The sequence below is a fragment of the Vicia villosa genome, linkage group LG2 (assembly GCF_029867415.1).
Source record: "Vicia villosa cultivar HV-30 ecotype Madison, WI linkage group LG2, Vvil1.0, whole genome shotgun sequence".
In the NCBI taxonomy this organism is placed as follows: Eukaryota; Viridiplantae; Streptophyta; class Magnoliopsida; order Fabales; family Fabaceae; genus Vicia; species Vicia villosa.
Window position 1 is genome coordinate 213,834,102 of NC_081181.1, and position 11,684 is coordinate 213,845,785.

The 11,684-nt window shown below is 29.6% G+C and overlaps 1 protein-coding gene across 1 annotated transcript; it reads left to right on the top strand.

Moving 5' to 3' along the window:
- Positions 1-942: 942 nt before the first annotated feature.
- Positions 943-4,129, top strand: LOC131648198 (LOB domain-containing protein 1-like). Its single transcript, XM_058917977.1, has 2 exons — positions 943-1,376; positions 3,580-4,129. The coding sequence occupies exons 1-2, from the start codon at positions 1,149-1,151 to the stop codon at positions 3,937-3,939; spliced, it is 588 nt and encodes a 195-aa protein (XP_058773960.1). The 5' UTR covers positions 943-1,148; the 3' UTR covers positions 3,940-4,129.
- The last annotated feature ends 7,555 nt before the right edge of the window (positions 4,130-11,684 follow it).

An 11,684-nucleotide genomic window follows, 5' to 3' on the forward strand; every position in this document is an offset into this window, starting at 1 on the left:
TCACCCTTTTATTAAAGTCATTGTGCTTGAGAGATTGTGTAGTGATATATTTGCAAAGGTCTTAAAAAGGCAGGATGATTGTAGCCCTCCAAAAGGGCAACGACCACCTGTCGCCTTCTTATATGAATCACCTCCCCTAAGTTCCTCTCACCCTCCAAGTTATAGGAAACGCGGGAAAGGACGTTCCTTGGTCAGAGAGAAGTTAATGTCAATAGTTGATCCACGTCTTCCTAGAAAATAGGGATTCAAAGGTCCACCATTGACTTGATGGGCGATTATCATTCCCAAGGAAGCTCTAGGCTGTATAGCCCCTATAAATACTTCAACCTTAGAGTTGAGGAGACAAATCACAATTTATCCAACATAACGCTTATACACAGAGTATCTCGCCTCACGTGAGCCGACCTTCTCATACCACCATAAACATCATAAACATCACCAAACATGGTTTCTGACCATCATGAGGAGGCCCTAACCATTACTATTAACTACTATGAGTTTCCTCTACCTGCGTAAGGATACCACACACATGTATTTTTTTACAAGTACAAGATCCAATAGCGAAAAATATGTTGGAGGCCGAAATTTCACATCCTTGACTGGCGTGAGTTTTCACATATTTCGCGCATGTTTCCTTGCAAATACTTGTTATTGTTATTGAGTTTTTATCACGAGTCTTACGAATAATAATGTTAATAGAAAATAATTTATCAGACCATGTGTAAGATTCTTACAACCATTTATAAATATTATTCATTTCTTTTTACAATAATATATTACTAATAACATCAGTTTCATTATTCTTTTTATTTAATTAATTATCTTTTACCGTTAATGACATTATTATCTGCCCAATTACTAATGTCTTAATACCGAGTTGAATTTCAACTCATAAAAAAGTCCTTTACTAGTCATTATCTTTACTTAGTTGTTGTTGATGCCGGTGCACTCAATCTCCCTAACATCTCACCCTTTTTTCCCTATAAATTAACCCCCTCCCCTTTTAACAATCTAAACCAAACCCCACACACACATACAACAACACTCACTCTCAATTTCTCAAACCCCTCTTTTGTATCCCAAAAACACAAAGAACAAATAGCTAAATACCAAACACAAAACAACAAAACACAACTTTGAGGAAAGACATGGAGAATGACACAATTAGAAACACTCCTTCTAAATTTTCTCACTCTTCTTCACTTCCACCTCTTGCTTCTCAAATTGTGATGAGTCCTTGTGCTGCTTGCAAGATTTTGAGAAGAAGGTGTGCTGAGAAATGTGTGTTGGCACCTTATTTTCCTCCCACTGAACCTGCCAAATTTACCACTGCTCATCGTGTGTTTGGTGCCAGCAACATCATCAAGTTCTTACAGGTATGGACCACCACCACACTATCTAACTAGCTATATAGACCTACAAAATCTTACTTGATTTACATTATTATTTTATTATTACTTATTAATTTTCAATAGTTTGCCTATTCAGAATGACAGCCAAACAAAATACAAGATATATCTATGGCTAAGAATTTTGGATCGGACAATATTTCAGATAATATTTGGTTTAAAAATATATAAATAAGGTCAATCTTTATCTATAAATCGGTTTTGTGCGATTGCGTTAGATTTAACTATATTCTTTAATATGTTATCAGAGTTTGACTTAAGATTTAGTGGATCATTTGTTATTAGATTTCTATTATTTTTCTATCCACCATTTATTTTTATTCTTCAAATATTCACTTTTCAGATTGAAAGAGTGTGTTAAGAATGACATATCGAACAATAATTTTGAAATATATTTATGAGTGAGTATAATCTTCGATTTAAAAGTTGAGTTTATTCCAACCATAATTTTTAATATTAATAAAGAATTGACTTTCAATTCACATGTGGTGAGATCATCTTTAATAAATAATAAGAAAATTTGTAAAATGTTGTTTTATCAAAATTATGATATTACATGTGATTTTTTCAAACTCTACTCAAATAAGTTAACTCTGCACATGATTTGATTATTACAAATTTTAATGATAATATGCACATTTTGAAGTCAAATTTTTATAAAATAAATGTAGCAATTTAAGATCTGTTGAAATATGAATTTACATTTTGTGTTTGATAAGGGAAAGAATTCATAAAAATAAAAAACGTATTATATATAGCTATGCATCATGCTTTGTATGTAACATGTGATTTTTCTTTTATGAGTCAATATATTGATGAGACAAAAATTTAGAATTGATAACAAATAAAGGATGAGAACGTCTCCATTACTATGTAGTCTAGTAGAAAATTGTTGACCGTCTTATAAATTTCCACATATGGCATTATGTTCATGGGGGACTAATAGATGATAAGACTAATCCCCAATGAATGGACTACCTAATTAATTTATACACCTTGATCATTATTATAAATAAATTTGATTTTTTTTTATATATTTGAGGGTTGATGAATTTAATCAATATATGAACTAGATACATTAATTATCAAATGTATTTAAAAAGTCAAATTTATTTATAAGAATAATCGAAGAGTGTATAGTACAGAGCAATTATAACTGCAAATATTTTATTTTATTCTCTTTATTAAATAATATCAACTATACTATAATTTATAATTTATGTTAACAAAATGAAATAATAAACTACTATAAACTCACACACAAAATAGAATAGGGTTCGAATCTTCATGTTAGTGTTAAATTTAGTAATATTAGTTTTTGTTAGTTGAATAAAGATTTGAGGACAACAAATCATATATTTATTACATAGTAATTTATTTTTGTTAAATGGCCAAATTTTCATTCTATTTGAACATGAATAAGTGAGATATCGAAATTTCGATTCTGCACCCATACAATTTAATGTTTCTATATAGTAAATTAACAACGGAGCTGACTTAACACAATTAAGTGAAAATAATTTTTAGAATTACTTTGTTACACTCTAATCACTTTAGAGCAATCAAATCAAAAAAGTGTAGTGTAACTTTAACCTAAAACAGTTTATTGTCAACATATTACCCATAATTGTTTGAGTTTCTTCATTAGAAGTTTTCTTATTTTTGTTGGTGAATCAGCCCCTTTTTTCAAGCAGAAGGAATGCATGCAGTCTCACTCTTGGCGACAAAAAGCCTAAAATTCATGAATTTTCAACAACCTAAATTTAACATATACCTTATGGTGGGCCTCCTTAATTAATTCTCATAAGAAAATTATTTAATTTTCAAGACAATATAGTTGACAATTACACATATTTAATTTGTCAACAAACTTTTTTCCAAAAATTCAATTTCATTGTTAAATAATTAAATAACTATCACTAAAAAACTAAAAAATAATTAGTGTTAAGAAGTTGACTCATTTTCCTAAGTATAATTTCCACAACTATTTTTTAACTCATAATTTGTACCTACTTAATAAACGAGTTCTAATAATTTAAAATTAATCTCTAAGATAAGTAAAATCTGACGACTTTCTGAGTCTAACCACGTCGTTTATATTGTGACTGATTAAAACAAGTATTCGAGTACTCGTAATTAATGATCAAATGATTCTATTTAATTTTTTCAGGAACTTCCGGAGTCTCAACGAGCCGATGCAGTGAGCAGCATGGTTTATGAGGCAAGTGCAAGAATAAGAGATCCAGTATATGGATGTGCTGGTGCAATTTGTCACCTCCAAAATCAAGTCAATGAGCTTCAAGCACAATTAGCCAAGTCACAAGTTGAACTTATGAACATGCAATTGCAACAATCTAATCTATTGGCCATGATTTGCATGGAAATGAATGAAACTCCACAAGAATCACCACAACAATCAATAGACAACTTCATTTCAAGTCCTACTTATAGTAGTGATTATCAAAACAATCTCAACTTCTTTGAGGACAACACTAGCCCAAATTCATTGTGGGAGCCTCTCTGGACATGAAGATTAATGAGAATCATATTATTGATACTAATTTATCTCATATATTGTAAGACATTTCAAAATTGTTTTGATTACATATAAGAGTGATTATAATTCGGAATTGTCTATCAGATATGAGTTTAGTGATAAGAGTTTAATCTTGTAACTCCGAAAAATGGAGTTAAGAACTTATTGAGAATGTAAAATTATTGTCAGGTAATTTAAGTAATAAATAAACTTTATATTTTCTATTTTGGATTTTAAGTTAAACATTTTTTTGACATCAAATAGAATTATTAAAAGAAATTGTTCTCTCATGAGTGTGCTCTATTTCTTCTTCAAAGATAGTTTTTGACTTTGTGGCTTTGGATTCGTTATAGTTCAACTAGAACACAAATTTTCATTCCAATATGTAGCATGTCAATATAAAAGACAAATCTAGGCAACAACAAGATGGAAGATTGCACAAAAGCCAAGTATATCTAACTAGACTTTACTATTAGAATAACGAGGGCGTGTGAAGTGGATTGCTGTCCAATATTCAAAATTTATCATAGTTGTGGTTAAATAGAATACAATAAAATATTTAGAGAAAAAAAATAAACACGTATAAAATAATTTTATACTGTCAATCAATTATAACCATGTTAAGTGTGTTTAAATTACAGGAAGAAACCTAAGAAATAACTTCAAAAGAAAGAAAGGGAAATAATAGGGTTTTATTTATCCTTACACTATTTGATCAAGGAGAAGGCGGGGGACCTGTAAAGCATCAACCATTTAAACGGATCCATCTTTTCTTAGTCCGATTCTTATATGTTGGGTGCCTCTTCCTCTTCCGCAGATTCGGATTAGTGACTAGAAGTCACAATGTTGTTTTTAAAAAATTTATGTGATATGATTAATTGATGAATCTCAATTGAATAACAGTGTAGAATTATTTTACACTGTCAGTGCACTATCTTTAATCTCTAAAATATTTATCAAATTTAAACAGAAATTAATTAAAAAAAACTCATTTATTAAGTATTGATTTGTCAATTATTTATTAGGGATGACAAAGCGGGTTGTGATCTGTCGGATCGGCCTGCACACCCAAAAAAAATAGTGGATTGAATTAAAAATTTTGACTCGCCGTCCGCCAAAATCTGCGCTCTGCCTATTTGTTTAGTCTGTCCTGCCTTAAGTCCGTCCTGTTTAAGTTAATTTTAATAATTTCAATTTTTGATAGTTTTATTTTATATATTTATTTGTGAATATATGTAATATTTTAAGTAAAATTTGTTAAAAATATATTTTATAAGAAATTGTTTAAAAAAATAAGTGAAAAATTTTATTAAAATAAAAAAGTATTAATTTATTAAAAAAAATAAAAAATAGGCAGATAAGTCTGCCGCACGCCAAAATTTTTGTGGAGCGGGTTAGATTTTTATTTGGCGGGCTCATTCGTCCTATTTTTTTTTTTACAAATTTAAGATGCGACGGGACAAACGACCTATTTTACCACCCTATTATTTATACCAATAATATTGAATAAAAGATATTAAATTAAAAAATATATACATTGTTAAATAGTACAAATTGACTAATCAAATTTGTGGTCACAAATTACTATCTACTGTATATAAACAAAAGAAGTAGGCAAAGATTTAATATATCTAATTAAAAATAAAAATTAAATATGTCAACTTTTTATATCCTTTTTACTTATATTTCGTTATGAAAAATAATTAGACATTTGATTAGTCGATTTTGTTAAGATAATAGTATCGCATATTATCCTTGACTCAAACTTATTGAGGTGACACTAAACACATTTGGGGACGCAAACTCAAATTGACATGTTCCAACTATGTTCAACCGAATATTCCATTTGTTCCTAATTATAAAACATTGTTATGGGTTATTTCTACTTTAAATATCATTTATACGGATATCAATATCCTTTTTATTGCACAATGGCAAATTGATCTTTATATTTGTTGAACATAATGATGAGAAATTAAGAAATTAACAGACAATAATAAATCAACAGTGGATATAAAATTAGTTAAACTTATAAGAAATTATGAAGATCAATAACAAATATATGATAATAAATAGAATAAATAAAGGCATTAGAGAACATTGATATTTTAATGTGGAAAATCTTTAATGTGAGACTAAAAAATTATGGGTCATCCCGACCAAAGAAATAAATCTACTATAATCTAATAAAGGTACAATAGAGTCTCAAAGTGATTCATAAACTAGCGCTAACAACAGCAAAATCATAAAGCAAACTAGCTCAGAAATAAGAAACAAAAAGCTGAAAAATACCCAAATTTGTAGTTTCACGCGAAGTCAATATCTCTCGGCTCATACTTTGTTTTGAAGATCCGAACGATAAAAAGGTAGATACAGGTGTTGCAAACCTTCCCTTAAAAAATGTGCTTGATCCAACAGTTAACAAATTTGAAATCGCCGATTTATTGAGACTGGTTGCAAAAAATGGAAATAGGTTTCCCTCTTTTATCTCTTTTAAAGTTAATTTTGTTCCTTCTCTCTCTCTCTCTCTCTCTCTCTCTCTCTCTCGCAATCCTAAATTGATTCTCTCCACTTAAATAAGTGAGACACAAATGTGTTAACATATTTAGGCCTTTCTTCACATAGGAAGGAGTCCAAATCCAACAAATCTCCCTTTCATAATTATGTGGAGAAGATCGTCAAATCAGGGATATCACAACAAGCTTCAAACTTCCCTCTTGAAATGATTTAGTCATCATATCAGAACCATTATCATTCATATGAACTTAATTAACTCCAACAACTTAGCATAAAAAAATCATGTATCCAATGATATCTCACACCAATGTGTTTGGACCTATTATAAAAGTTGGATTCTTACCAAGATGAATATTAACAAATAACACATATTTGTCTTGAACAAACCCAAACTCCTGCAAAAATTTCTTCAACCATATAAACTCTTTGCATTCTTCAATAATGACAATGAACTTTACCTTTATAGTAGACAATGCTACATATATTTGCAATTTGGACTGTAAATCCATTGTCCCCGTTGTAAATTTAATCATGTAGCTCGAAGTGGATTTTTTAAAATCAATGTCTCCAGCCATATCAGAGTCAGAGTACCCCTCCCGAGTAGGCTTATCCCCTCCAACGCAAAGCCTGACACAAGTAGTACCACAAAAACCTTAAAATTCATTTTACAACATTTAAATGCTCTCTGTCTAAATTTGATAAAATTTTATTGAGTGCACCAACATCATATGCTATATCTGGTCTTGTAACACCATTACATAAATCAAACTACAATAAACATACACATAAGAAACATGTTTCATATTAAACGTTTCATTTTCACTTGAAGGATTTTGATTAGAGCTCAACTTGAAATGAATAGCAAAAGGAGTGCTTACCGCCATAGGACTTTCATTTGGAATCTTTACAACACTCTTTCAATATAATATTTTTAAGACATCCAATGTTTCTTTTCCTTTCTGACACACATGATTCTAATGGCAAGAATCTATTTAGTTTCTCCTAAGTCTTTTATGGAAAATGACTCACTAAACTGCATCTTTAATCTGTCACTGTTAGAAATATTTTTCCTTACAATAAGTATATCATCAACATATAACAATAGGATAATGAAGTCATTGTTAGAAAGTCTTTTAACAAAGATGTAATGATCTCATTAAAATCAGCATCCTTTCTTTGACGAAAATCTTTCACCACTAATCTAGCTTTATACCTTAGAGAACTAAATTTGCTCTCATGTTTAAATCTATAAATTCACTTGTTTTCCAAATCCCCTTTACCTCCAGGAAACTTCACTAAATCATAAGTGTGATTATCATGCAATGGTTTCATCTCATTATACATTGCATCCAACCACTTTTGATTCTCATCACTTTTGTGGCCTCTTGAAAACACTCACGATTTGGTGGTGACGATTTACCTACGCTGGCATGAAGCCCTGTGCAATGGTGTTTTAAGGTGATCTAGAGACATGCTCATGTGAGTTGAGAGGCTCTACTGATGACTAGTGATGCTTGGTAGAAAGCGTACAATCGTCGATGGTCGCGTGTTAAAACTGTATCGAGCATTGTGTTTTTTAGGTTGTAGAGAATGTGTATTACTTAAGATCTGTCATTTCTCCTTTGAGAGGATATGTATTTATAAAGGTATCTAGGACCCAGGGTTTCCTCGGAAAGGGTCACCACCCACTTAGTTAATAGTGGACAATTTAATCCCTATTTCCAAGGGAGTTGTAGGTGAGTTAATGACCTTGACTTTCTCTCTTCCTGAGAAACGTCTTATCCCACGTTTGCCACATAGGGGCGAGGGAAGATACGAGCGAGGCGATACCTCCCTTTGAGAGACCTTCTATTATCGCCTCTTCTAGGGTGGTACAAAGGAATCACCCTAAGCGAGGCCTTTTACAAATATAACATTATAGCCTCCTAAGTTGAATTTGAGATGATTCTCGAGCTTCACCAAGATTCTCATCCTGTGACATATCATTCTCCCCTTCATCATCATTAGTTGGAATATTAACCACATCTCTAAGTTATTGATCATCAACATAATCATGTGGCTCACCATTTTTATCATCACCACCAATAGTATCCAGATTATGCGTAGGTAACCGAAATTAATATAAGAAAAATTGATATCTCTCTTGGGTGTAGTCTTATCCACCTTATCAATGTCTTCAATAGTTTGGTCTTCCATAAACACCACATTGCGGCATCTGATAAGCGTCTTCCCCACCATACTCATCTTTCCCGTAGCGAATGAAGATCCATTGTTTTGACTTTGCATCAAACTTGGATATTTCATTCTTTGGAATATGCACAAAATCATTACAACTAAATACTCCCAAATGATCATTCTTGACTTTCTTTCCAAATCAAATTTTTTCTTAAACCTTATTATCCAAAGCAACAATATGAGTGAGATTAAGAACATGCATTGATGTGTAAAGTGCCTCACTCCAATAATAGACAACTTAACTTTAGAGAGCATACACCTAATATGGATCAAATCTAGTGATATGGATAATCTAGTGATGAGACAAAAAAATTAATTATTATCTTCTCTACCTTATATTAGTTTTTTTTTTTTTTTGAATTTTTCATACTTTTTAAAATAATAATTTGTTGTATTGATTTTAATAGTAAAATAAATGTTATTTATTAAAATAATTTATTAATATTATTTTCTTTTATAATTATTAATACTCTATCCATCTCAAATTATAAAAATATTTTATATAAAAAAATATAAAATAATAAGTCACTTTACAATTTTAATATAATATTAATATATATTTTTTAATATAACCTTTAACATTTAATATAATTCTTTCTTTCAACTTTTTAAATATATGCTTTATCTATAATTAATGAATGATGTTATTGTAAAATCTTATATAATTTTATTTAAATAAAATTAATTATATTTATTAATTTATACAAAATATTAAAAATGTCTTATAATTTAAACTGGATATATTAATAAATAGTAACGTAGTAGTTACAACAACTTAAATAAAATAAATATAAATAAATTAGTAGAAAAATAATAAATATTATATTAATATTTTAAAATCTAAATAAGCATAGAAAAAAGAACATTTATATATATATATATATATATATATATATATATATATATATATATATATATATATATATATATATATATATATATTGTGAAAAAATTCAAATTCATTGATTTTGTTCTTATACACCCACCATATGAAACATTATTAACACTTAATTGGAGCACTCTTTAGAAGACACAATGAAGTTTAGTGACTTAATGAATGGAATGATGGGCACACGTGGTGCATGGAACTGTAATAAATTTTTTGAGAAGCTATAAATAAAATCAAGTGCTTCCCACGTGAGGTGATTCCATAAATACAGTGTCACCTGTCGGCAAATCATTGATGTTCCAACATACGATAATCTTTTGCGTGTGAAGGGAAAGGGAAACACAATAGCTTTTTATTGACTTATAAAAGTTGAGTTGCACAACTCATTTGCTTCTTAATCATAATTACATTCCGTTAATTAGTCAATTTTGGTGAGTGGTCATAAGAATTGTTGATTGGTTAAAGTCATATTTCTATAAAATATGATAGGAAAAAAACTAGTACTAAAATGGAGCTTAATGATTGACGTTAATGAAATGAAATGTATATATACTAATTTGTTTTGTTATGTTATGTTCTATTTAATTTTAAGTAATTGAAACAATATAATTTCTATTTATTTTATCTCATATCAATCTGATTTCATAAATTTAAATAAAACTTAAAAGAAAGATGTTGCAATGATCCGCCATAGAGAGTAAATATATGGCAATATTTCAAAACCACAAGAAAGACACCACAAGATTGATCATTCACATTTGAACTAAACCATCTATAATATAAGAAGGGAAGTTGTTCTGGTTAAGACAACAACACCCTTGCTTATTTTTGTGCCAAATCTCAATTTGGGGGGCAATTTGAATCTAATCTAACCATTTTTCAGATTGTTAGCTGGTTTTGGTTACATACTAATTCTTCATTACAATATTTTGGGCTGAAAATGAGAGTTTTCTATTATTTGGATACACTTAAGTTGCATTTGAACCAAGACTATCTGACATAAAGCAAAGTATGTAGAACAGTAATGGGTGGTAACCAAGGCTGCATCAAAATGGTGTTCCCAATGAGCAAATTGCTCACATTGTTATATTTATCAAAATTCCTAATTTTTAGTATAATGGAACCTGATTTTTGTTTCAACTTTGTGTTATCAAGTTTGTGTTGTTTAATGGAAGCTTCTGTTTGTAATCTCCTTTTTCTTCTTTCTTATTTCTTCTTCATTCTCATTTTTTTTCTCTTTCTCCTCTTAATAATTTATCCAAAATAGCTTTATGCAGCATCTTTTTTATTATTTTACTTCGTAAAAGTTGTATTGTTTAGTTTTGTGTTTTTTTCCCACAACATATAAAAGTTATAATATTCAGTTTTGTTTTTGTGTTAGTATTTTATGCATATTTGTTTTGTTAAAAGTGTATTATTTCATTTTGTGTTCACTTCTTTTGTACAACAGACAAAAGAGTTCATTTTTGTGTTTGTGTTTCCTTTTATTTTCAACTTTGTGTTTGTGTTTTAATATGTGATAACTTCCCATTTGATATGTAAAATAGTATCTTAATATATTTAACTTCCCATTTGATCATGTTGGTTGTATTATGCTTGCCAATCTGCAGTTTTCTATGGATTCATCTTAAGGAAGGGAATGCATCATCATCCTCCAACTGTAAGTGAATATAATGTTTCTTTTAAGTTATGTCATATTTGTTTTATGGTCACATTACCTTCAGTTGATTCAATTGTGTAAAGTGTGACCACTTTTCTTCACTTATTTTGTGATTATGCAGGACAATTGAAGAGTTTAATGTTGGACATGCACCTGAGACAATTAACACGCCTTATATGTATAGAATTAAATTAGGTTTTATTTCAATTCTCAAATACTTTGGTTAATTATTATTATCATGATGGTAATATTATATTTTAAGTGTTCATGTTAGCTTATTTTTTGTTCATGTATTCAAGGATGACAAAGAATAGCATGAACAAGCTGTCAAAATTCAAATTTGATGGGATATTTTGTGAATAATAAGTACTTATCAGACATATACAACTAAGTAGTTTTGCAAGATATTTGGAAGTTGGTGGTAAATTAGGGGAAGGA

Bases quoted from the DNA above. Each gene is read 5' to 3' on its own strand.
- LOC131648198 (XM_058917977.1), top strand. From the start codon at position 1,149: ATGGAGAATGACACAATTAGAAACACTCCTTCTAAATTTTCTCACTCT. The intron at 1,377-3,579 runs GTATGGACCACC...TAATTTTTTCAG, and splicing joins ACATCATCAAGTTCTTACAG to GAACTTCCGGAGTCTCAACG.